This window comes from Epinephelus moara, chromosome 4 (assembly GCF_006386435.1).
Source record: "Epinephelus moara isolate mb chromosome 4, YSFRI_EMoa_1.0, whole genome shotgun sequence".
NCBI classification, from domain to species: Eukaryota; Metazoa; Chordata; class Actinopteri; order Perciformes; family Serranidae; genus Epinephelus; species Epinephelus moara.
The window spans coordinates 14,455,496-14,482,724 of NC_065509.1; the positions used below are offsets into that span (position 1 = coordinate 14,455,496).

Genomic DNA, 27,229 nt, shown 5'->3' on the forward strand with positions numbered 1-27,229 from the left:
TGAAATGTGTTGATTTTTATTCAAAAGTTACTGTCTCCAGACAAGTACAAATCAGAAAACAGAGTGACTGAAAGAGGATGGGATAATAGACAACAACTTAGAGTGTAGGCAAGAGTGCAGAAAAAAAAAACACACAGAGATGGCCAAAAGGAAGGGAAAAAAAATTAAATTTTGTATATATACACATGATCTAATAAGAATTTATACCAATGTAGTGGTAAGTAACAAACAATAAACAGTACTTCTTCCTTAAAAGAATTTTCTTTTTTTACTTACATAAAATAATTAGGCAAAACACATATAGGCTGTTCATCTACTTTATCACATTACATCTGACCACCTCATGTTTCATGTTCTAAGAAGCCAATTATCCACCTTTAAACATGACTGATCCTCTGACATGGAAGATTACTGTGAGAGAAGGTGACCTTCACAAGCATGTTTAAGGCTTAAGCATGGAATGACTACAAAATAAAAACCTCAGTAGACAAAACATTTCATTAAAACTTGTGTGTGACAAATATATGTCAAAATCTAAGCTTTGTCTAGCTGCCACAGCGCTGCTGAATAACTTTCATCTTCAGTATTGTCTGAATGACTACCTTTCACTTTGAACATTTGAAATCTTTAAGTATTTTGTGACAGGACTTTTTATGTTGAGAAAACCTTAAAGCTGAATTTCACAAGTCTTTCATTAGTTTTATCCAAACTAATTTACATGTAGGAAAAAAGGTAGAAACCCGAAGACATTATCAAGACAAAAAGAAAAAAAAAAACAAAAAAACATAAAAATACAAATTTAAAAATCTTCCTTGATGCATGGCTTCACATGCTTTCATTTTTTTAGTTTTACTTACATTTCTCAAACTTTGTGACTGAAGGTTGAAAATAAGAAAACCAAAAGCACATATATAAAATCAGCACCGATTCATATATAACTTTTATTTAAAATGTAGAGATACCCATTTCAACATTATGCTGCTGGATTTTAAGAGAAAACGATGTGTAATTCTTTGACCGAGCTGCTGTCTGCCAGAGCCCACACAGTGGCACTACTGGGAGAAAATATCTGCTCACGCTGGGTGGTGGGGTGGGGTGGGGTGGGGTGGGGGACACATTTCTCTAGTAGATGGAAGTTAAGGAGTGGTCCAAATCTTGGGGTAAGCTCTAGGACTTACTGCTTAACGTGTGGAGCGTTCAGTGGACTCTGGAAATCTTCACAGCATAAAGGGATCATGACTGATTCTACGTGACACCTCACCATCTTAACCACCAGTGGTTATCAGGACCTCCAATCAGGCCCAACAACAGGGAAAAGAAACTTAAGAGAGAGGGAGGAGAAAAAAAAAAAAGAGCACAGAAACATAAAGACCTCCATCCACTTGGCTAACACAGTACAAGCAAGCTACTACAGTCTGTTTATAAATTACTACTTCACACCTGGTAACTTACTACAATTGTAAAAAGGGTTAGACATAAACAAAAAAAAAGTATCTTAAGTTAAACACACCAATTCATCCCCGTTTAAAAAAAAAACAAAAAAAAAACTGAGAAACAAAAAAAAAAAGGAAAGAGGAAAAAGCTATTATGGATTTTTCTTCAGACATGTCTCATCTCTAATAGGTTTGGAAGTGGCCTGTTACACTATTTCGGAACAGGAAGAGCTTACCCAAGATTATAAAAGTAAATATTTGAAACAATGTCCTCTCTGAGCAAGCAACACTGAGTGTGGGTTGTCATTGGTCCACGTGGAGTACAAGCCAGATTTTTTTTGTTTTGTTTTTTTGCTTTTTCTTACAGAAAACACTTCTGTTTCCGCATCTAAAATTCTCTTTAAATACAAAGCGCCTCTTCTGTTGTCCCAGCGTCAAAATCATCTGGATATTAGCTTAAAACATGGACACCCCAAGGACCTGGAGGAAAACAAAAAAAGAAAATTGAGCATTAATAAAAAAATAAGTTAAAAAAAAAAACTCATGGAAGAAAATGGTGGGCATATGACAAGTTGATATTATAATGACAACATATAATTACCCTCCCTTGCCTCAGACTATGTATAGTATGAAAACTACATGAATAATGATCTAAGTATATAACAATTTATTACATTGCCAACTATTTGCTACTGCAAATTATTGAGATAAAAGTTACTGAAGTCATCTTTGATGTTAAAAGGGTGCACCATAGTCAGATTAATACTAAAGCAAACAGTTGGAGCTCTTCTTAGGGCTCGTACACATGCTGTGTCTTTTAGCCATGTGGAAGGTGGGCTCAAGGACATGAGCGACGCCATCATGGCACGCAAGCTTTCCAAAGTGTTTGTCATGGCTGGACAGCTGCGCCCTGAGATACACAAAATTCAACTTTTGGAATGCAGCACCGCATGTCATGCGAAGCGGAGCAACTAATCACAGCTGATAGATATCTTCCCTTTCTTCTGTAAGTATCAGTTCATGATATTCAAAGAGGAGAAGTTAATTACTTAAGCGCAGGGCTTCCGAGAGCTTTACACCTGTCCCACGGACATTTTAGGTGAAATACCGACTTTAACAGCTGGAAGAAGATCAGCTCCAAACTCATGATTTCTGGTAAGCAGGCTATGACATAGCGCTTAGGAGCTTCCAACGCACCCTTGAAAGTTGGCACAGAACAGGTGTAAGTGTAGCACCTAGTGCCCAACCTCGCGTTTTTCAGGCAGTTTAAGTCACCTGAAATGTTCCATCATTACAGCAGTTCAAAAACAGTACAATTAAAAATTAAAACGCAGTCCAACAAATCCTTTTTCCTCATCGTCTAAAGTCAGACATCAAATAAAATGTGACAACGCTTTGACCATTGCCAGCTCACAGTAAAAAGGTGGTGTAACAATTGCTGGGTGTTTTCAGCATTTTTTGATATCACACTGCATTGAGTGCATTTGACTTTCTGTCTGCTGTTACAATAGAATCTCCTCTACAGCCACATCATTTCTTATTTTGTGTGGAAATAATTCAGAGCGGAAAAAATGGATCTGAGGCAGACTTGTTTTGAGCAGGTTGTGTCGAGTGCCAAAAAGCTGAGCAGCAAAGTGTGCTGCGTGTTGTTTCTTCGCTTAGGAAAAGATTAATAGAACAAGACGCTACGTGTATGGCGAAAACAGTTTTTTGCTGTGATATTTTTTTTGTGACAATGAAATTATTCAAAGTTGACATGAAACACCCACACATTTTCCAGTGCTCTATACTGAGGCAGCGTTTGAGGAGCCCTACATTTCAAAGCCCAGTGTAAGAACAAGCCCTAAAGCAAATCCCCAGGGTTTCTTAAGGTTGGGACACGTTCAAACAAGAATTTAAGGCTGACAGTCCATACTAAAATAAATACATTTTGGCGTGTTTACAGAGGAGGAAAAAAATGGTGGCTTTAGAACCAATAAGAAATGTTGTATTTGGCTGCAGAGTATGCAGGCTGGTCAGCTGGACTTGTCTGAATGTTTCGCACAGACTCATTCAGCGCCCCAAATACAGCATGCTTGCAAGTGGTCCATGTAATGTGACTGGTTGCAAGCTGTCTATTCTTGATTTACTTCCATAGAGTTATGCTAATTTTAGTGCAACTCAGTTTACTTTGAGGAAATCACAAGTTGTGTCAGCTTTCGCTGTGCCTCAAAAGCTTCTCCAGCTGCCCATTACGTAAACACACCTGCAGTCCCCGGGGGGTACGCTGTGTTTACAGCAATATATACTGCATATTACAGCAGTCTAAGAATAAATGTGTTGTGCGCCATCAGCCTAAATGTAGTTGGCAAACAAGGTGACTATAAGTGATAGAGTGTAGATGCTCCTTACCGATTCATCCATGATAGAAGCAGGATCAAAGTAGTCTGGCTTGAGCTCAGACCTTTCACGACGGTTCTTAGAGGGTGGCTGGAAGAGAAAGACGTGTTTAGAGCAGATACTTAACCAACTTCTCCTGCTCTAACAGCTGCTCTGGCAGATAACCAATGTATATTTGAACCATCTTTGCCTGTACTAAAAACGAGGGCTGAATGATACTGGGGAAAAAACAACAACACAGTGATGTTATGTCCAATATCAAAAAAGAGGGGATATAATTTGAGCAGGTATTTGCAGCAACTCCTACAGCTCAATTTGGAAAGAATTTATCACGCACACAACGAATGGAGTGAATTTAGAGAAACTAGGGCAGTTGTTCAATTTTCTGGTTGATTCAACTTGACATTTGAAGCCTTTCTCATAGAATGCAGCACTAGCGTAAGCATCCAAAATAGACATTTGTCTGGGATAGAATTTAGTTCTGGCTTTACACTCATCATACATGGTTCTGTGGTGCTGGGGTAAATGGTCAAATAAATTAGTCATGTTGCCTTGTGCTGTACAGACAGTTGCGAGGCACTGTCGACAGAGGCTTTCATCATCTTTTTAAAAACCAAAAACCAGATGTATCCTTCCCCACAGCAAACAATCCTTTTTGATCATCTCTTTTGTCTTTGCTCATTTTGATGTTACATGCAACTCGAGTGGCTGTTATTGATTTTTGCATGCTTAACAAATCAGTCTTTTCTTAGAATAACTGGCTGGTTATTCCTCATGCAGGCAGAGTATGCATGCGAAACCAGTAACCAGAATGTAATGAAATCAGGACATTTTTGTGGTCTTAGTCATGAAAAAGCTAACTTGTTGAGTTAAGCTCTAATAAAAATCAAAGTGAATGGAAAAACTGTGACTGGGTTTACAAATTCTGGGAAGTATTTGGCCATAAAAAAGGAAAAAGAAGGGCTGTATTTTGCTAGGGATGCTCAAATTGATTAGTTTTGATCTGCTTACACTAACATTGATAACAAATGACTTGGTTGGTGGTCTTTAAATCCAAGTCAAATAAGAAAGGATAAAAAAAATAGATGATACAAACAAAACATCACATTAAATGTGTTTTCACAGTCAAATCTCCACCACGCTGGTTTCTAAGGCAGTAAAGGTTTTTGTGTGCTTTCACATGAACTCAAGATTGTGCTGCTGACCGCCTGACACGCAGGCAGAATCTCTGGGCAGCTTGTTCTTAGCTGGCGCCGGGGATAGCATGTCATGAACTAACGAGGCTTACTGAGAATTTCAGGGCTTTTTTGAGAGCTTTGTGGATGAATCAGAGTTTTGAGGTTTTTAAATTGCTGTCCTCTAAATATCTCAGTATTAAATTAGATTTTAAGCAACCGTTTCTTGCTGCTTGATATTGTAATCCAGTATTGCCACTGTAAAATAATCAGACCACCGTGAGTCTCCAGATGTAACATCTGGCCTCAATGTCCTGAGACCAGATGTTATATTTGTAGAAACAACAGCGACTAATGTTGCCTCCTAATGGCAATTTTACTAGGTGCATAAAAAGATGTAAAAATGCCTGTTTGTTGTGTAATTTAATCTTCTGAGACAGACTGATTACTCAGTGACAAGTCTGGAAGGAGCAACAAAATACAAGAAGATGTAATCAATCAATTACAGCACATAAAACTTGTTAAATGATCACAATTAGTATAGACGAAATTATAAATGCCATTAGTCATGAGGTAAATTTTGAGGGTTTTACTGGGTCTGTTATATGGGACCTTTGTGTCACAACATTCAAGAATGAAAACCACATGATGATTGGTGCGAGATCTGAGAAGCCCTAGGATAGCCCTTTATTTTGTATGTGAACTATATGCAAAATCCAATTTAAAAATCAAAACATAAGTACAAACTGATACACACTTCATTCAGTTAAATGTGCATCTTACCAGATCAATGTCCATGGTGTCAAAGTCCATGCCTTCATTGAGGTCATCCATGCGACCCTCAGATGACATCATCACATCCTCCACAATCGGCTCTTCGTCCTCCTCCATAAGCCCAGTGCCGCGACGACTGCAAAAACAAACCATTACACAATTATGGAAACATACTTCTAATGAGATTTTCACTGACGACTCCACGTGTAACTGTGTGTATGTGTGTCTTACATAGCATGCTGCAGATTGGTCCTGAGCTTGGCGTAGTTCATGGCTCTTTCCTGCTGCTGGCGTGCCTCCTCTTGCTGTCTCTGAGCCAGCATCCACGTCACTTGGGAGCTGAATGCACAAGGGCACACTAATTAGCAATGTTTTTAATTCACATGTCTTCTGTGATTTAACGAGATATACCACAAGAATATCAGATACAACTATATGGATGGCCCACTGGCCTGGCGCCTATGAATAGTCGGGTTGGATAAATAAACAAATCAGTCACTGTCCCAGTGAGGCCAACACTTGGCAGGCTGTTAAGTACATGCATTTTGCAACCATTTACCCTCAAAATTAATAGCACGCAAATGGGAAATTTCATTGAACCCTGTCCTAATGTATTTTGGCTCATGCTTCGGTCCTCTGATCCCATTCTCAGAGAATAAGTGATCCACTGAACTGAATGATGGGCCTGGATATGGGCCTAGACACATTTATAAAATATTACGGCGGCATGCATTAGGATATAAGGAAATAACAGATAATTAACTAAAAGAAAATGACCATCAAACAGTTTCTGAAATGCTGGGGCAACAGAGCAAATAAGGAGGAGGCAAGTTAATGCTGCACTGTGGAATTTACAAGTGTGACAATATGCCATGGCACAGTATTCAATAAAAAGTTTGATGGTGTGCACTGTGGAGCTGAAAGACTGACTGATTTATTCATATTAAAGGCTACGTAAATTAAAAGCAAGAGTGAACACTGGTGACGTAAATCTCAGCTGTTGATGGTTCCAACAACTTTTATGTGAAACGTTTATCTGAAGAGATTTGTTTTTTGCAGTCTGGAGGACAACTAAGGTGTTTCTTTGTTTCACACATCACATAAAGAAATAGTGAAACTTAAAAAAAGGACTTCGATCTTCTAGAGTGAAGCTGTTTTCATTTAAACTCTGTAAAAAGTATCTTGTATTCACTGAAACTAACTGTGAGCTGGCTGCATCCTTATACCTCAGGAATGCAACAGTGAGGCACACATACTTGTAATCCATGGGTGTCTGGTGGTGCTGAGGCGTCTGTTGATGGTGCTGTGGGTGTTGGTGGGGCTGCTGCTGGTCGTGGGGGAGGGGGTAGACCCCCATGAAGCTGTCATCACGGCCCCTCTTAGGGTCTCGCATGGCAGTGGAGGTGAGGTGGGGGGACGGCAACATGACTGGGGTCTGCATGCTCTGCTGCCACACCTCGCTGCTGCTGCTCTCCTCTGTAACGGAAAGTCCGAAGCGTTAGACACTCTTCCAACAGACATGCTCATGCTTGTTTTATTATTACACTGGTTTTGAGAGTGCAGCATTTCATCCAAGTTATCAAATTTCCTGCCACGTCCCGTAACTATAAACAATGCTGTGTTTCAAAACCAAGTGTGAGAAAATGTTGGACTGTGACTCGGTACTTTCACAAAACCAAAGAATATTTTTACACTAACACAAAAGGTTTCCATAGTTTTTATACATTCAAAATTTGGAAATTCACAAGCAAGTGGAGTACAGTACTTGGTGTACATGAGCATGCACTCACTGTACCCACAGGTCTGCCCTTACACAGAGGGTGGAGATTAGGATTCACAGTTATGAGGAGCGTGCAAGAAATAATCCTGACAGTGAAATCCAAAACTAAGGCAACTAAGAAAAGGGGTCACAACCCTACTAAAGTCAGGATGCAAGGAAATAACAGGTAACTCATGAGAACACCAATTTGACTTTGACCCTATTATAATCTCAGTCTGAGGTGAGCCAACTAATAAACAGCTGTTGTCCTAATGCGGTACTGCATTTTGATACCTTGTAAACAGAATCATCTTTTACAGTTAATATTCAAGACACATTCTTAGTCATGAGCAGGTCTTCAGCAAACACAGAGACGTGTGTGTGATTGGTAAGCAGCACTTTGACTCTTCTGACTCTCTCCCACCATCTGCTGTTTAATCTCCTCGCCCATCAACTCGGCTGGCTGAGCCAGGCCAGTAGGAACACATTTGGGTTAATCTGAGCTCCAACTCTGCTTTTGTAACACCATTGCTGTGCTGGGCTATAATGTATGTGGCTCTCATGAAGACCTATTTTCAGTGTGGCCAATATTTTCTGTTAAGGACGTTTACAAACTATCATTATCGGTGGAACTTGACTCCAATAGTGGCCGATGGATTCACAGCCTTCACTAATTACACGGGGACTCACATTACCACCTGAAGCTGAAGAGGGGAGGGTTAAGCAAAAAGGAGCTGATCAGTGGGTACAGCTACGGAAAAGGCAGGTCCCTTCTGCTGTGTGACTGTGTCTAAGCGTATTGCTCCTCATTTTGACATGGATTTACATGGATTTTGTGGCTGGACAGCAACAGTGGGTCCAGCGCTATAGCGACTGTATCCAGTGACCTGGATACACACAGGGCATGAAGCCAAAAAAGCTCTATTTCCGCTGTATGAAATAACCTGGATGATCGGCGCTCCTTCTGCATCATTGGGCAAGCGCACTAGAGACTTCAGCTGGCCGAGCCGGCTACTTCCGGCTTAGCGCTCTGTCAAACTGAATGGGGATAAAATTATTTAATCTTTTGGTTCTTCTAGACTTTCCAAATGTTATCTGACTGAATGGTTTAAATCCTGATAATGGGACGATTCATTTTGCTGTGTTTGTGACACACAAAAAAATGAACCCAATGATTTACAGACATCTCCTTCCCAATGTAAGTCTATGGGAAAAAGTCTTTTTAGGCTCCACGGCACCGTGTAATGGACCTGTGAGTCATAATTCCACCGTTAGTCCACAACAATAATTGGCTTCAAAGCCTGATGCACCTCCTGGGGGGCCTGGTGAGTACATGACTAAGTAAATGCTGCCACTTCCTGTTTCAAATTTAAGCCCTCCATCCAGCCATATAGTAGGTTTTCACCTAATCTTTTTTTCTTATGCTTTATGAATCATTAAGAAAGTATTTTGAGTATTTTGAAAATACAAAAGGACTCCACTCTGAAGTATCTTGTTTTAAATTACATTTTTTCAGCCCTGTCAAATGCCAGAGATAAAATACTCAAAAGTAACTGAAATATATATTTCAAATAGAAGTAACTGAAATACTGCCCATCTCTGATCACCGTTGCACTGCGGCTGCACACAGGAAGTCAAGATGATGTAACTGCGTACCTGAGGATGTCAGGTTGATTTGAGGAAAAGTGGTAAAGTAATAACTCAAGAAATAAAAATCAATCCAACCTGGATTTTTTTTAAATCAGTTAAATGTTTACTTCCAGATTATATATTTATTTAGGAATTTATTAATTTAATTTCTATATTCAGTTCAACAGTTATCCAGTCTCTAATAAAGTCAAAGACTGTTCATTTCCACAGTGTTTGACATTTTCCACGGGGTGGTGATATCAGTCGATTAGTCGTCTTTTTCCTGTTCCAAAATATTATATCAGCTGACCTCTAAACTGTACTCTCTATTACTGTAATTGATTGATTCATAGTCAATAATAGAAAAATGCAGGTGTTCTGTTACAAAGCTACAAAGCTATGCAGCTGTCTGCGCTGACTGAACTTCACCGTACTAAACTTAAGTGGATGCCTGTTTTTCTCTGAAGTGAGCAAAACAAATTGACCCCATTTTAATGAGTTTGTCGATTCCTTAGTGTGCAATACCTTCCGGCAGCTTCCTCTTGGCTGCCGAAGTTCCCGCTGTAGCAGCAGGAGGCTTGGTCTTCTTGGAGCGGATGGAGGAGCCTCTGCTGGAGTAGCCACTCATCACCGACATGGTATCGTCATCACCGCCAGCCTGCAGGGAGTTCCTGTAGGAGATGAGGGGGAGCCAGCAGTCCTCTCGCTGCAGTGCCATCTGGAACGTCATGAAGCGCTCCAGGTACATGTGGCTGAGGAGAAGCAGGAGGTCACATAGACAAGATGAACAAACTTGTGCATTTTTTACACACAACCAGGTGCGCATTCCAACTGGAGGGTAAAAAAAAAAAGCCTCACATCAACCACGCATCAGAGACACCAGTTGCACCAGTTGTCAGAAACACCTGTTACACTCAAGTCTCCCACCCATCAGCTCCGTAGAAAGAAAGAAAGAAAAAAAAAAAAAACTTACACAGTCCTCTTGTCTTGTCTCATAAGCTTGGAGGAAAACTCGCTGAGGATGTCCAAGAAAGCCAGGTTAAGGGGAGGGCCTCCTTCTCCCTGGGGACTAGGATCCTTAAATGCAAACTCGATACCATCCCTAAGAAATGCGCAGAGACAGAGAAGAAGAATAACACACTGTGAGCAGAGAAAGGAGAGCGACTTGCTGCAAGCTGTGTAGTTAAATTCACAAAAACTAAGGTTTAACCAATGTAAAATTTGATGAGGAAAGACATGTATTTATTCATTCAAACCAGAGACACCGGTAATGTAGTCTGTTTTAAACCACTAGACACCAGCATGCCTGGCTTAACCACTTATAACTGTTTCATTTAATGGAAACTTCTCTCGGGTATGGCTTTGCACAAATACTAGAGGACTTTTAATTTGACTATTTGTCAAACAGACTCCCTTAGCATGTGTTTTTAAGCAGGGCAGGAAAGCATGTTAACTCTTACAATGAAACCCCAAGTCTCCAAAACCAAGGGTGTTCAAAATCTGAGTGCACTACTACACACGTCAATATATTCAATTCTCACTTCATTCTGAATAAATCCTACTGATTTTAAGCATTTGGCATTGACCTCTAAAATTCTGTTGCATCCATGTGCATACCCTGCATCACTGTCTGTTCCACTGTCCACTTGACCACTCCCAGTAGTCATGTAACACTGTCCTGTAATTTAATGTTGTGCTACATCCCTTTGAAAGTTATTTGAAGTAAGTTAATAACATTCTAAATACTAGACGGAAAACAAAGCTGAATCTTTAGCCCGTCTGTCATTACTTAAACGCCTGTCGCACATCTGGCATATCCCATTACATAGTGCACCCATATGTTGCACAAGTGTAGGGGACACTCAAGCAAGCATAGCAAATGTGCATACATCGGATTTCCTGGAACCTGACTGAGATTATAATATAATAATCCACATGAGAGAAGCAAAACCATTGTGATGGGAGTGGGATATTTGCACAGTTGGGGGATTGTGTGCACATGCTTCATTTAAAAAAGTTTCTTAATTTATCAGTGCACCAGTTAATGTTTATACGTGCTGCTGTTGGGAAATACATGAGGATGTAGCAACAGGAATTAATGTTGTTACAAATTTAGGAGCACACATTTTGCTGCCTAAGAGCACCAGAGACACCTTGTGCAGCTGTTTGGATTAATGCGTGGGTCTCTTACATGGGAGTAAGCAGCAAACCAGTTATGTTTTTACAGCACTGATTCTCTAATGTGTGTCTGAGCGGCCTGATGTTTTTATACTTAGAAAAACAAGTAAGTGCATGGGAATAGGCAAAACTGCAACATTTTATTACTTAAGCCTCTCAAAAATCCAGAGAAAAACAATAACACAGCTAGAGGAAACACAGTATTCAAGGAGTCATTTGTCATATATGACAGTTCCTGGATGCAATGCCAAAAATGTAAGGAGAGGCATGCAATGTAACAAGAGCAGAATGAAGCCTTACTTGTGCAGCATAGCGATAGCATCCCTGGTTTTGACTTGGTCAAGGCCGAAGGTTAGAGAAAAACGACGGGCCAGCTCTTTGATCCCACAGAATGAAGAGGAGGAGCGATCGAACCCATGACCCAGTTCAGACAGCATTTCATTGAACAGCTAGAGTGAAGAGATTTGTGAAACATTAGGTGAATAATCTCTTCTAAAAATGGGACAAATGAACAAAAGCTCATTTTTACAATAAGCATTACTGACTGAATTAATGAGTAAGCAAAAGTGTGTAAACTAACCTGCTGCAGACTGAGGATGAGTGTCTTGGCACATTGAATCTTGTCGATTTGCCGAGTCTTACTCATAGTCTCCTTGATGATGTCACCATAATCATTGTAATACTGTAAAGGACAAAACATATTGGCACATGAAGAATAATCTCTGTATACATGAGCTGACTGCTTAGTGGTAAGTAGGGTTGTAACAACCCATTTCTGGATCACAATACTGACTCAACGATCAACGATTGAGTATCTTTCCAGCATGGATTACATAAACGTTTAGTAATGAGTGGACCTTCAAGGGTTTAAAAATATATATTATTTCAACAAGATTATGTAAACTGCATATATTTTAATCCTCACTTGGAGAAAAAAAAAAACATTGCGCAGTGTTGTTCCTGTGGGCCCGACTAAACCCCTGCACTTGCCTGAGAGGGACCAAATGCACAACCCCACTATTTTCAAATATCCAATCAAGACAGACTGTCACTCCAGCCTGTTCTTTTTTGTTTTGAAAATGTCGGCGTGCAACCCCGTTCTGTGGGCGATAAAGGTGCAGACTTCCCTTTGTGTCATTGCTGGGGAGGAAATACAGCGAGTGCTGGATGGAGCTGTGAGTGACATAAACCCCACCCAAATTTAAGAGAAATGTTTGTGGGGAAATGCCAAACAGACCTAGGGTCTAGGTACCATGTCAGAAGGTTTACGTGTGGGTCCAAAGGTACCATACTACAAGTGTTTGGTGGAGACGGGGCTATTCCCAAGCAGCCAAGAAACAGATGATGAGGATATTTACTCTCCCTTTCAGGAATAAACCAGCAGTGTGGAAATGTTTTGGATTTTGTAGAAAAGACGGGCCAACAGTTAAACACGTACTACACGCAACCAATGCTGGTACAAGATAAAATACTCAGGAAACACAACAAACCTGACTGGGCATCTCACTCTAGTCTCTCCCTACGGCAATATTAGCGGCTCTGTTTCAACAATGTCAGAATGAAAAAACATCCATGACTGCTGAAATCTAACTGTGCTGCTCTGTCAGATGATGCAGTGACTTTCCAGTGAGAGAAAGTATAAATAATACATGTGATTTGTTAGGCTGTGATTGGAGGAAAAGTCTGTTAGCTGGGCTAATTTATGCAGCGTAAAAATGCTTAAACTACTAATGATGCAAAAAACTATTGTTTTGTTTATGAACTCGACAATTATACTTGAGCCGAATTTTATACTATTCTTAAATGTTGTTGTTGGTTAGCTGTGTTTTATGTGTATGAGTGGAGTCAATTTAAAGTACACTTAACCGTTTGCAATTAATTACAATTATTTATGTTTTTTTCCCCATTTTACGGCAAGCAAAAAAGAAGGGGGTGGCAGCTTCTTCTCTAACTGATTGTGCTAAATGGGCATATACCATCTCATATAACATAACTTTGTGATATCCACAAATGTCATATTGTTGTACAAAAAAAAATCCATCATATTATGATTTAACTACTGATTTAAACACTCGTAAGACAAAATGCATAAATTCCTGCAACAGCAGTAATGTCCAAAGATGCTCACTTGATGGCTATACTGTACAACAGCACTGTTCAAATGATGAAGGTTGAACTTACCCTCATGTACTGTTTAAAGATGTCGGCTCCAGTCCTCATTTCTACCACACAGTAGATGATCAGCTTACAGTAGGCAGCAAGGAGGTTTCTCCTCTTGTGCAGAGCTTCAATCTTTACTGCCTCATCGTCCTGTTGCCCATCTGAGATAATTGGGGGGAAAAGGAAGCAGTTCCAAAAGCTGCACATTGGCCAATTTGAAAAAAATGTCCCTTTACTTTCTGCTCTCCTTGCCTATTGGAGCAGAGCAGAAAGTAAATGAGCTGCTAGAACAGAACATTTGCATTTGTACCTGTGCTATTTGTGTCATCGTCCTGGTCTATGAAGACATGGTTCAAGATGAAGGAGAGCAGTTCAGACTGCAGCGAGTCCTCTGGGGAATAGACCAGAGGCTCCAGGTGTTCCCTGCCTCCGGACACCATCTGGTGGCTGAAGATGAGCAGGAGATCACACAGGATGGTGAATGCCTGTGGAAAGAAAGAGAGAGGGGACGAAAGGACAAAAAGTTCAAACTCAGTGTGCATAAGTCCAACACAAAAGGACTCCTTGATAATGAGGTTTTAAACAAGGTTTCGGAATATAATTCTGCAAGGCACATTATCGAATTGTGAAAATCTTACTTCTTTCATCAGCTGTGAGGCACAGATGGCTTTGTGACGAGTTTAATCAAAGACCTTTTCATCAGATGTGAACAAGGCATTGAGGGTATGTATTGAAGTCACTTGTTCATGCAATGCTACCCTTCCTACTAGCACTGCGTGGTCAAAACATCCACTGTAGATACAATGAATGGCAGCTAAACCACCTCTGACGAGTAAAAAGATTTTATCACCTTGCCCAATTGTTGATGATCTCCATTTTATACTAAATGTCCTTCTCTTGCTTTGCTTTAAAGCCCTGATACACCAGCCCGACGGTCAATTATCCGCCATTGGGTCGTTGATGAGCATCTGTGGCCCTAGTTTTTGCAATGTGTCCCAAACTGTCGGCACTAGTCAGCAGCTTTTTGGCCGATTGGGCATGAAGAATTGGCGGTGGAGCCAACGTGTGAGAGAAATCACTCAGATTGGCTGTTCTGCTTAAGCTAATCAGTGCACGACAAGAGAAACGGTAGAGCGGAAAGAATGCAAACAACCAAAGGCAAAAGGGCACATAAGAGGGTTTTTCTCATTTTTCACTTTCATCTTATCTGATCGTTCCAAAACACTAATACTTTCACAACAAAAGAACAACTGTGCTGAGCAAGAGTGGCGTAAAAATGTATCATTACGTTCTTTTATATCTGCAGTCCTAGGTCTTCTGGTTTCCTTTTTTGAATGACAAATACAGACTACCGCAACTCACTGGCATGGAGAGTTATTTCCTCTCACACAGGTGCAGAACGAACGTGCTAGTTGGCTGTCGTCTATGCGGTGTATTCAAGTACAACTTTCTTGCCCAGACAAAGGCAATGTGAGGCTATGCAACAGTAAGCCTTTACCGTTGCATAGCCTTTTCATGCCAATTTGGTGTGTCTGGGCCTTCAAGCAAGTTATTTAAAACTACTGGTGCCACTCATGTCGATTTATTGTGCATGTGTCTGTCACCTGTTCTTTGACGGCTGTGTTGACATTGGTGAGGTAGCGCTGACACATCATACAGAATGCCCTCATCTGCTTCCTCAGTGTCACCATGTCATCCTGTTTAGAAAAAACAAAACAGGTGTTTTTTTTTAAACATTACACTAAGAACTATCCAATTTTCTTAAAAAAAAAAAAAACAAGACATGGACAACGAATTTGACTTCAGGAGACCTCACCTTCCTGGAGCTGCCCTCAGATATCTTGGCAAGGTGCCACAGGATCACGTAGTGGGTACACTGCAGCGAGTGGATGACGATCTGCTCACCAGAAGAAGATGGGTAAACATTCATTACTACTCACAAAAGTTGACAATTTGTTGTATCATATAATTTCACTTGTGTGTATTTAATAACCTGCTCTGGCATGTCTCCATTCTCGATGCCTGTGTTGAGAAGCTTGAAGTTGCTGGTAAACAGGTCCCACCCCGACAGGTCATGTGCACTGCAACAGATTTGAGAGTCTCAGTCAGTATCAGACACATCAACACAGAATGACAGGTAAACTATTGTTCTAACTGTAGAGGGCACAGGAAACGTGAAAGGGGGACATGTATGAGGAAACGGGTACTCCAGAAAGAATAAATTTCATACTTGTGAAAAGCTGTGATCCTCTTTAGAGTTGACAAAACCTGATAAGCATCATCTTCATCTGCATCTTCACCCTGGAAAGAGACATTTTGCAACGGTATTAAATTTTATGGAGACGAGACGTTTATTCATCTGATAAACACTCAGCCATCTCGAACGGATTCAAATGCAAGTTTCAGATTCTCAGATAAAATTGAAATAAATCTGATGAGCTTCTTCACAGACAATTTGGAAAGGTTTACTCAAACTGTTTCACATTTACAGTATGTCATCCCTGACAATGAATGTTCTGCTCACTCAGAAAAATATAGCCAAATACAGACACTTAAGAGACAATGCATCAACTGATGATCAACTTTGGAAATTATATTAATTCATCACAGTTTGAAACTAGAAGTCATATTTGCAGGTGAACTGAAGTTTGAATTTAAAGTGACAATTTGAGTGCTTATACAAGCCACAAAAAAGGCCTTAGAAACATGGCAGTGATAATATTAAGTGGTAGAGTATTAGAGTGTAATAGGATTAGGCACACTTTACCAAAACATCAATACATATAAACAACATGCATGTTTAAGAGTGTCGATAAGCGCATCCTGTCACTCCTACCTCTTGTAGAAAATCCTCCAGTAGCCTGTTGAACTTGTCCACCAGCTCATCCAGCAGCTGGGAGCGGGCAATGTCCACCCTGTTAAAGATTGTGAATTCCTCATTGCAGAGGGCGTGATAAGTTTTGGAGCAGGCCTCCAAAACTTCAGTGTCTGTGTGCTTCTCCACAATTTCCCTGATTTGACGCAGCAGGGATTCCAGGTGCTGGGATAGAGAGAGAGAGAGAGAGAGAGAGAGTGACACATCAAGTTTGAGAGCAGTCAATAAGGAAGACAAACTACTTTATCATTCTGTTAAAATTAAAACTAATCAATATTTCCTTATTTGACTTGTGTTGTGTACCACAAGTTTCTTACCTTCTCTAGACGTCCTGTGGTATAAATTTCCAGGTCAAAGAACTGAGGCAGCTGCAACAAGTTAGTCACCTTCTCTGAATCCACGGCGTACTGTAGAGCAAAAAACATTCAACATAAGGGTATGTTCGTAGTGATAAATACACATGAAGTTAGCAGCCACTCAGAGGAGTGCTTGTTGAGAACATAGAATGGATATAACAAACCTTGGCCAGTAGAGGGGGCAAAGCCACAGCAAACAGCTCTGTCATTCTGGTCCTGTCATCCAGCTGAGTCTTCTTCTCTTTAGCAGTCATCACCTGGTCACAGAAGAAGCAAGTTAGATACTTATCTTCACAACTATTTAACATTCATGTATGCAAAAGGTCTACATTTTACTCTGTTATGCTTACCCATCCACTAGCTTTACTGTGTAAAACCAAGAACCAGTCTTTGAGCATCATTCAAACTTAATTCATTCATTTTCTGTGACTGCTTATCCTGTTAGGCGCCGCAGGTGGGCTGGCACATAGAGACAGACAACTATTCATGCTCACATTCACACCTACGGCCCATTTAGAGTCACCAATTAACCTAGCATACATAGAAGGAAGCCGGAGCACTGGAGAAAACCCACACTGACACGGAGAGAACATACAAACTCCAAACATAAGGGCTCCCCAACCCCTGATTCGAACCAGGAAGCCTCTTGCTGTGAGACAACAATACTAACCACAGCACTGCCATGCCACCAAACTTCAAACTTGCCCTGTTATTTAAAAGAAAACCTGATTTCAAATACACATTTACGGAGTAAAGCAAGTTCCCGCAGTTCAATCCAGTAAGATAAAGTGTCTATTCTGCACTACTACACTTAAATGTCAGATTTGATGAATGCAACAATCCAGACGGGAAATAGCTACACGTCAACCTTCTATTGGTAATAACCAGCAAACTATGTGGAAATGTTTTGCAGGTTCTGCTATCTCAAACCTGACATCGTAAATTCCCCAAGTGTTTCAATACAAGCACAAAACATTGCAGTCCATTCACCAATATCAACCAAATCCAAACATCAAACTCTAATACACTCCCACAAATACAACCAGCCATGCGTAGAAAACAATCCCTTTATCTTCACAATGTCTTAAACACAGCTGTCAGACAAAGCAAAGAAGAAAGCAAAGGTTGACAAACTATCAAATACACTACTAGCATTTATAATGGATGGATCACAGTTATTTCAAGACGTGAACACAGCAAGTGGAGTTAAAAAGGACATGTTTGAAGTGTCTTTGGGCTCAGTGTGCACTGACCCAGCTCTAAAGTTAAGTAACTGATCAATGTGCAACACAATTGTCATCATGGCAATCCCAGGACAGCCAGGCCTGCCTTAGAAAAAAACTGAATGATCTTTTAAAATGTGTTAGCCGCTCTTACCCTCTTCCCTGTGCCTCTTCCAACAGGTGGGTGGCATTCAGAAGCCTGGCGTACAGTGCACAGCATGATTTCAATCAAGGCTGTCTCTTGTCTGTCTGTGAGAGCTGCATAAAACACAAAGGAATCAGCATGATCTGTATTGTATTTGTGCTCTGAACCATACAGCAATGCAGGATTGCAAAAAAAAAGAAGAAAAAGAAAAAAGTGCCATACATTCCTCTCCTGGCAATGGGTCATCTAGCAGTAAGCTGATCATACACTCCCAGTCCTTCAGTAGCTCTGCACCACATTCCCAGAGAGAGTCCACTAGGTAGGCTGCATGCTCATGGAGCTAAAGAGAGAAATGTTCGCATAATTTAGGGACACTTTGATCAATTACTAATATACAGTCAACAAGACCAACTATAGCCTACGTGTGACAGTAAAGGAAAATAGCCTGATGATTTACCTCACTCTCCAGGAAGAAGAAGACAGTGGTCTTAATGAGGTTGGCGTTAGGGCTTTGTCTGCCTCTCCTCTTGGGGGCACCCTCCTCCTCTGGTTCTCGCTGGCTGAACAATCTTTGAAAATATGAATCATTAGTTGGGTATTACACAAAAGCAACACCCACATAATCCACCAACTGCATTTCTTAGAAGCAGCAGGGGGCCGATATTAAAACTCCTAAACTAAGCTGGTGACTGACTTGTAAAATAAAAGCGATCAATGAGCAACCAAACAATGTTGACAATTGGAATTTACGGAGTATCTTCAAGGTACACGGTTCAGGATTGTCAGCTATTTGTACACAGCATCAACATGTTTCGCCTCATGTAGCCTCTTCTTGGATGCATGCTGCTTAAGGTCTGGCACCTGGTCACTACCTTTTAATAAAGTTCTGACCTCACCTGCGCGCTGTGCCCAGGAACGTCACAGACACAGCAAAATAAAAAAGAAAGTAAGAAAATACAGGCTGAGGGCAAAGTCTCTGCAGATGCATACACTGTCACACATCTCGTGTGTAAGAAGTTATGATTGAGGGGGATTCATTTTGTATATCTATGGAGTGTTTTTATTTTGTTTTTGGAGAAGCCTGAAGCCCTTGCGGGTTCAAAGTTTTACCTCTGACCACAACCTGCATCACTGACAAGTATGTGTGCTCCACTGAACCTGTAACTACACCCAACAGGGATGTCACTAGGTCCTGGAGTCCACCTCTATTTCACTGCAGCAAGGTGAAAAGTTCAACCACTGGAGGTCAGCAAAGACTAGATTTTCAGAAGTGAAGTTACTCCTTAAATTCCCACTGAAATGTGGTAAATCTGCCTCTACATTAGGTTTCCTGAACTCATTCTATATTCAGTGACAAACAGGGATTTGAATCCTGTTCATTGATAAGTTTGAATTATGTCTGACATACTTCTTAAAGAGGAATTCTCCAGCTGCAATGGCGACGGGCCTGTGTGCTGAGTAGACCAAGTGATAGACACTCTCACAGTCCTCAGGGGTCAACACCTCATCCGTACTACTGCAGAGACACACACAAAAAGACAGTCAACTTAAGTTCTAAAGTAGTTGTCAGTAGCACACATGTATGAAACATAGTGTGTGCAAGAGCATGCAGTTCACAAGCAGACCACCCCCCATTAATAGACAAAACGTGGAAGTTGAGAACACAACATTACTAATGAAACACAGTCAATCACACAGGCACTTACTTCAAGACTAGAGTGAGAAGCTTAATTGCTTGTACTGCAACATCGTACTCTTTGTCAAGAGTCATGGAGACAATACGGTCCTATGCAAAAAGACAGATTTATTAGTTATTTGGCTTCATTTGAAAGTCTGTCAGTTCAATCGCAAAACTCCACAGAGCACAGGCCAGTATCTGTTGCTGTATGTACAATAAAGTTGGAGCTGTTGTGCTGAAATTGTCCAGCAGGTGGTGCTGACCTTGAAGCGACTGGTGAAGAGTTCCAGTCTTGCATTGAGTTCTCTGTTGTAGTAGAGACCCTGCAGAGCTGTCAGACACTTCAGACGTACCTCTCCTTGCTGGAATAGAGAATCAGACAACAGTCATTCATGTGGTGCATTTTGCGTGTTCTCTCCTGTGTTTACAAAAAACAGCTGAAATAAAATCAACCTTAAACACTGGAAAACCTGAATAATTAACACACGCTTATTTCTATTTTTGATTGCCTTTTAGACCTGTACATCTATGCTGAAGTAACAGCAGGTTGTTTCAATCCTGTGTTCTGAATTTGTGTGGCTATGCTTAGTTCACAATTAAGTCACTGACTGTACCTTGAACAGACCTGCAAACCCACACAGGTGTTTTCACTTATTGCATAAGGTCCATAATGAGTGTATTAACACCAGTAGATGGCAGTTTGTATGGCCCCTATTTGGAGAAGCAGGCAGGAGCACTGTCTGGGAAGCTAAGCAATGTACAGATTTGGACAGGGGTAGCTGCACAACCTATTTTTGTCACCTTAAACAAACCCCACCTTAAAAACTTATATCAGTTGAAGTGTGCACTGTATTTAGAATTTTTTCAACGCTTTACGTTGCCACCAGACAGCCCTCTCTGACAGAGAAGTTAACGGCTTTAGCTCCCCATCTATGCTCTCATCAAAGCCACCAAATTCCATTAACAAAACTGTAATTTTAGCTCGCTAAATACAGGAGCTGCTGGTCTACAGCTGCCTTGATCAGTTAGTTAGTTTGTGTTAATGTGTAACTTCTGTTTATAGGTGGGACTTTTTTAGGTGGCTAAAAGACGTTTTGTTGCTGACCCTTCCAGAGCAGTACACTGCAAGATCCCAACTTTCATTTCAGAATTCTTGCTGTTACCCACCTTGTCATGCATTGTCCATCCCACATACTTCAGATAGCTGTCGTTGAGGAAGGCATCGCTATAGAGTTTCATCCACACTCCAATCTCTTCTATACAGATTGCCCTGATTTCTGCTATCGAATCACTGTGAAAACATTACGTAATTATTTGTTAAACAGAGTACAGAAGTTTTCTAACACAGCATGAACAACCAGAATCAAAGTCAAAATCTTGTCATAATAATTTGCATCATGTAAAGCCATACCGATATCGGTGGACAAACACTCCTTTGAATATTGCATTCATCATATTTTCAATCTCGTCCTGATTTTCTTGAAGCTGAAAGTAAGAGCAGAACAGAGCATGTGAGCAAATTCATTTGGTCGAACATAAAGCCTTACTGACTAGAATGCTACAGTAAGGTGACCAGAAGGCATTGTTAACATAAGACATATGTGACAGCCAACCGTGCTGTCATGCTGTGGTGTGGCTGCACAGTGAACTAACAGATGGATGCCCAGTGGGACCTGCTGTTATATAACCTAATAAATGGACATTTCTAGCTGAATAACACTCAGCACTAACGCAGTCACTGTGGGGCCATCACCTAGAGAAGTGTTGCAGTTCTAAAAATGGAACTGATTTATGTTCATGGGCTAGACTAATTCACAATTCTTTGTTCTTCAAAAAATTACCCTGACTGGTTAGCGTGGTTGCACGGGGGCTGCGTGAAGGTGTCTTTTCTGATTTGTCTAATAAAATGCCGTGGGAAGATGTAACCTGCACGCTGGGCCATGTTTAAATTTTTACCAGTTTTGATGTCAGTTGTAGTTCTCACTGAATTCTGGCTCAAATTATTTTTATGAATAGAGTTCAAAATGAAAAGCTGCCATGGGGGTGAGTGATATTTTGATTGGATTATCACTCAATGATCTATGACAGAGATTTATATTGTGCATAACATTTTTAAGGTTTTTGTAAATTGACAATGACTGCTGACATTTAATTCTGCCCACAATTATAGACCTGCAGTCAATGAACACTGTCCTGCTTGCAGGTCACTTTGTCTGACAGAAAAAGGGGGAGGGAGGGTGCATTTAGAAGGGTTATTTCTGACGCTCTGTATCCAGCAGTGGAGGAAAAACCTCTCAGCTGTAAAACTAGTAACAGTGAGATCCATCGTTTCCCACAACTTTGTACTGGCATTTATATTACGTAAACAAAGAGCAGTGCATACATATCACAGTGACTGCACACGCCATACGGAGTCTGCTGTTGTGACTTTCTGCCAAAGTTACCACTAAACCACTGCACCTGGCCAGCATATGCTGATCCAGTTAGAATGTGAATCATCTCAGTGTGTATGTCTAAATACATAAGGTATGTGCTTAGGAAAAGGGTATTTTAAAACACATTGTCATGTGGCCACCCTTACCTCTTTGCGTTTCTGCAGAAGCAGCTCCAGCCTGTCGTTAGCCCTTTTGGCCACCATCTTATTCCTCTCTGCCTCATACTGGCGCTGGGTGTTGTCCATGTTGATGCTCAAGTTCAGAGCTACATTCACCAGGGCTGTCATCAGCTTCATGGCTGCCAAACACACAAGTGACCAAGAAATCAGAAGAATCCATGCTAAATTCTTTCATGTAGTACCAAATATTTGGCTTACTACACCTAGTGTGTGAGTTTACCTGACCTGACACTTTGTGTTTGTCTATAGTGACACGGATTTGAATGAACTAACCCCTGGACAAAATGTTATCTGTAGGTAACCAAGCTGTCTTTAAAGGCGCAGGAAATCTAGGAAATAAGAAATGACTACTATCTAAAATATGTTTCTTTCTTTGTTATCCTCCTTCAACTATTACAACCTTTGATGGGACTGAGTTGTAAATAATACAAGGTAAACAAACACCATAAACATAACAATACAAACTGTTCTGCTTTTAGCTGCATCCAGTGTACACTTTACACTGCCTCAAGCACAGTAAGAAATCATCATTACAGAGTGGACAATCTAAAATACCTCTGCAGCAACTGACCTACTCCAACCTGGATGCCAACACCAGAACATAAACACAACAAAAGCATGTTACAGTTGTACACTGACAGGTAAGGACGAAGATGGTTTCTTGGACAGAATACATGAATATCTTGTGTTTGTAACAGCCACCAGCTCAATTATTCTAACAAAATGTATAATGTGTCTGCAAAAAATGATATTGTCCATATGTTCAGCATGCCTCTGGCTGCTGTAGAGCACATGTATAGCTCCCACTGGGTGCATCTGGCGCTACATTTCAGCAGATAAATCCACCTACGCAGATTGTGTTTTGTACACACGTACAGCAAATGATAAAGGTGTAGGTCTAGTTAGACAAAATAAGGGAAAACACCTGTGTGTGTTTGTGTGGGCCATGAGTGTTTAGTGGCTGTATCAGTAGTTATATTCATTCTATCCTTGCACGCGTGCACGCGCGCGCGCGTACACACACACACACACACACACACACACACACACACACACACAGAGTTCACTTTACCTGCCAGTGTTGAGGTGTGTCTGAAGGCTCGGACTTGAGAGTCCGATAGTCCGGTGAGAAGGGAGATGACTGTGTCCATCATGTACTCATCATAGATGATACTGTATTGACACTGGCGCACTAGCACCGCAATGAATTCACAAAAGCTTGATTTGAACTTTTTCCACTGGGGCCCTGCTATGGTTAGAGGGTAGTCACCACTGTCCTACAAAGGCCACAGAGGGATGAACGTCAATAAATGCAGTGACAAAACACAAGTTTGAAATCTCTATCCTGCAAAAAGGCAGCAAATTTATTTAATTTATTGTCCACTGCAAATAAAATAATTTATACATTTGATATTTAATCTTTGTGTTTGTGGTAAATATGGTAAGGATTATACTGGAATAAGTGAAGTTACCTCATCAAATTCCTCCGTCATTCGTCGGATGATCTCAGAGTTCTGCATGTTGCGGAACATTTCTCCACTGACCACACCTGATAAAACACAAGAGGTTAGACAGAAGACAATTTACTGAACAGTCAGGTAAACCAACTCAGCGAGATGACAGTACCAGATGTGTCTGAGTGGTTGTATAAAACATAAAGTTTAAAATGTTTTCCTCAATGTCCGAAAAGGGCTGAACATGAAATAGGACAACTTGGAACAGACACACACATACCTTTACATCCTGAGCACTGAATGAAGAAATTGATGAGATCTAGTAGCGCAACATCTCTATCATGTTTGTAAGACTCAATCCAGTCATCAACGACAGACTGCAGGAAAACAGGGATAGACAAAAATTAAAAATCAGAAATCAATCAAAAAACATTAGTTTCTTCATGTGACCGAAGAAAAAGATTTATACAGTGTGGCGATCTCAAATATCTTTCCATTCATACCTGCATTGCACTCCTGCCCAGCTTCACCACCTCAAACAGCATCATGTTTTCCATGCCATTTTCCTGATGGTGGCCATTTATCCGGCCTGCTCCCTTCCCTCCTTTGCCTTTCTCCCCTGCTGCCTTCTTCCCCTTCTTTCCACCCTGGAAAAGAACACAAAACCATAAGGAATTAAGAAAGGGTGAGAACAATTGCAGAGATTACGAGAAGATAAAGCTAATTTTACCCACTTGTCACAAATATCCATGACAAATTGATGCAATACTGTGTTATTTGACCAGGGTGTCCTGATCTAGGCCAAGGGCAGAGAGCCATTTGTGCTTTCTATACCTTTCCTTTAGCTGAGGCTGCACTCCTTCCATCGAGATCCTCAGAGAAGTCTGTGTCTGAAGAGAATCGGGTGTCTGTATCCCTGTTAGACACAAGAAAATATTAGATTGAAAACTCATATCAACCTTAACTTTAAAAGCAAATTAACGGTGGAGGCAAGCACTTACTGAGTATAGGAGTACTCTGATGGTATTTCTGGTGCTGCTATCATTTCTGTAACATCTTCTGGATAACTTCAACTTATGACTGGCTTGAGATCCTCAGAAAATACCAGATAGGAGAGGTTGCATTCGACCTAGAATGTGACACAAGAGTAATTTAGAGAGGTACATGCACACTTGTTTCCCATTTCAACACAGCACAGGCAATAAATGCCACAAAGGCAAAAATCAAGCAGGTGTATGTTCACAGAAATCACATCCTCAGTAGTGAGCAAATGTTTCTTTGATGCTGTTCAGAGGTAAAAAAAAAACGGTTTCACATGGTAACAGTAGGCGGACACTAATGCTCCTGTCACGCTCAGCTGTCTAGCCATTGGCTCCCTCTCTTTCTCTGCTCCCCTCGGTTTACCGACGTCATGTAAGGAACACTGGAGTGTCTTCCTCAATGGCCAAATATGGCACTGCCCTATCCGCCCCATACATATCTCAACCAATCAAAACACAGTATCAACATCAACAAGATACTGCAGGCCACAGAAAACTATTGCATGGCTGAGAAGTGTAAATTAGAGGCACATACATCAAAGGGGAGAGCAGAGGTAACTTTCTAGAGGAGGATTTTTGTGCATTTTATATTTCGGAAACAAATGTAAATACCTCTTTAGGAGTCAGGGAAAGCAATAAAAGCACTCCAGGGACAACTGATCAGTCATGAAAAGGTAAACTTCAACTCCACCCATCATAAACCCACTCTGGCTGCAATATGTGCGTCTCTCTGCCCCAGTACACACAGTAATGACATGGAAGTGTGTCATTCTTACTCTTGAATTACAATAGCATTTATGAGTAGTGAGTAAACTTCCAATGAAATTTTAATTTGCTCTCGGATCTTAACATTATTCACGGTATTCTTTCACAGTATGCTGCACATGATGGCCCACATATGTCACACTGGGGGATCTTACCCAGCATAAATGTTATGAATATACAATGATCGACGTAAAATTCCCCACACCGTCAAAACACAGTCAACGTAGAGCCGTGCAACCTCAGCACCGTGTATAAGGTGGTTACAACTTTGTGAGTTTTAACTTAACTGAAGTATTTACTGAATTAAAAACGTGTTAACGCATCTATTTCCTTGATAGTAAGGGGATAACGTTACTGCATAACAAGACGACGGGATTCTATGGGTGTAGACTGAAAAAGTGGCGCCAAATCGGTCAGTGTACCTCATAAACTCAGCGCTGCAAGTCGAGACAAGACGATCCTACATGAAACGAAATTGTGAATCCCAACAGTGTGGATTGTTCCAAGTCAACCACGCCAGAAGCTACCGACTCAGTTCCCTCCAACAACGCCGACGCGGCCACGCTCTTCGTCGGCTCCTGTCAAAATTGACACCGGTGCGCTGCTAGTGCTAGCGCCACAAGCTAACGCGAGTAAGCGAGGGTTTTTTGGCGTCTTTTCCCCAGCGTCAGCTAGTTGAAATTTGATCCAGTAAGCATGCACTACTCCGTGCGAACAAACTGTGATTTGCCGAGCAGGAATGGCGACAGACTTGCACCGTGCATTTTCGGTAGATATCGAGGACATACCCGCGTTTATTAGCGCTATCGTTGTTGGACCATAATAACAAAACAACGCAAGCCCTACTGTACTAGCGCATGCTAATATTGGCTAGTACACAATAACGCTTGTCCCTGGTGTTTCCGAGGACAATAACTGCCTTCTGTCTACACACCAGTTGTGTTCAGTGTTGACTCTAAGATAAAGCAAATGGCAATGAGCAGATACGTTGCGATTAAGGAGCTGATATTAACTACCACTGGTGAGCTATGCTAACAGCTAGTGCTAACGTTACCTAAAAAAACATCACGTCCTTGCGTCCTCCATCTTGCCTCGGGAGTTCCAGTACCGTATTGCATAAGCAACAATCACTTTGTTTACAAATATATAAAGTGCAACTAAGTTGCTTGAAACAACAAAACGCTTCTTTTGGCTACGAACTAAATATTCCGCGTAAGTGAGCCCGAAATCCAGTTCGTTAGCTTGCTAACAACCGAAGTAGCCATATACCGCGAGCTAGCGGAGCGACTTGGTTCAGGCAGACATCCGCGCTCTGGGCTCATCTAGAGCTAGCATGGCTAGCGAGACGGCTAGCAAAATACAAATCAACTAACTTCCAGATAGCTCTCCGCCATTTTACAGCTAACTTACCTTGTTGTGAAATGTAGTCCCGGCAGAACCGTAACTTTTACTATTCGTGTGCGCCCTCCGTCTGAATCCCGCTACAATTCTGTAAAAAGAGTTTAAAAGTCGCGGTCAGAGGCGGTTTCGGACGTTCTCTCACCCCGCTTGCTCCGTAGTTCGGTTTGTTGTTTCGACGACCTGGGAGGAGG

The 27,229-nt window shown here is 41.1% G+C and overlaps 1 protein-coding gene across 1 annotated transcript; it reads right to left on the reverse strand.

Moving 5' to 3' along the window:
* Positions 1–27,229, reverse strand: stag2b (stromal antigen 2b). Its single transcript, XM_050041931.1, has 34 exons — positions 27,048–27,229; positions 24,834–24,961; positions 24,667–24,748; positions 24,336–24,479; positions 24,113–24,209; positions 23,851–23,927; positions 23,451–23,655; positions 22,346–22,497; positions 21,176–21,249; positions 20,932–21,055; positions 20,028–20,126; positions 19,793–19,872; positions 19,495–19,602; positions 18,544–18,655; positions 18,309–18,426; positions 18,096–18,199; positions 16,883–16,975; positions 16,680–16,769; positions 16,324–16,527; positions 15,718–15,788; positions 15,481–15,568; positions 15,304–15,384; positions 15,092–15,184; positions 13,798–13,972; positions 13,509–13,648; positions 11,908–12,009; positions 11,628–11,776; positions 10,123–10,251; positions 9,675–9,901; positions 7,018–7,237; positions 5,993–6,100; positions 5,771–5,897; positions 3,825–3,902; positions 1–1,913 (listed from the first exon to the last, which is right to left on the reverse strand). The coding sequence occupies exons 2-34, from the start codon at positions 24,875–24,877 to the stop codon at positions 1,890–1,892; spliced, it is 3,819 nt and encodes a 1,272-aa protein (XP_049897888.1). The 5' UTR covers positions 24,878–24,961; positions 27,048–27,229; the 3' UTR covers positions 1–1,889.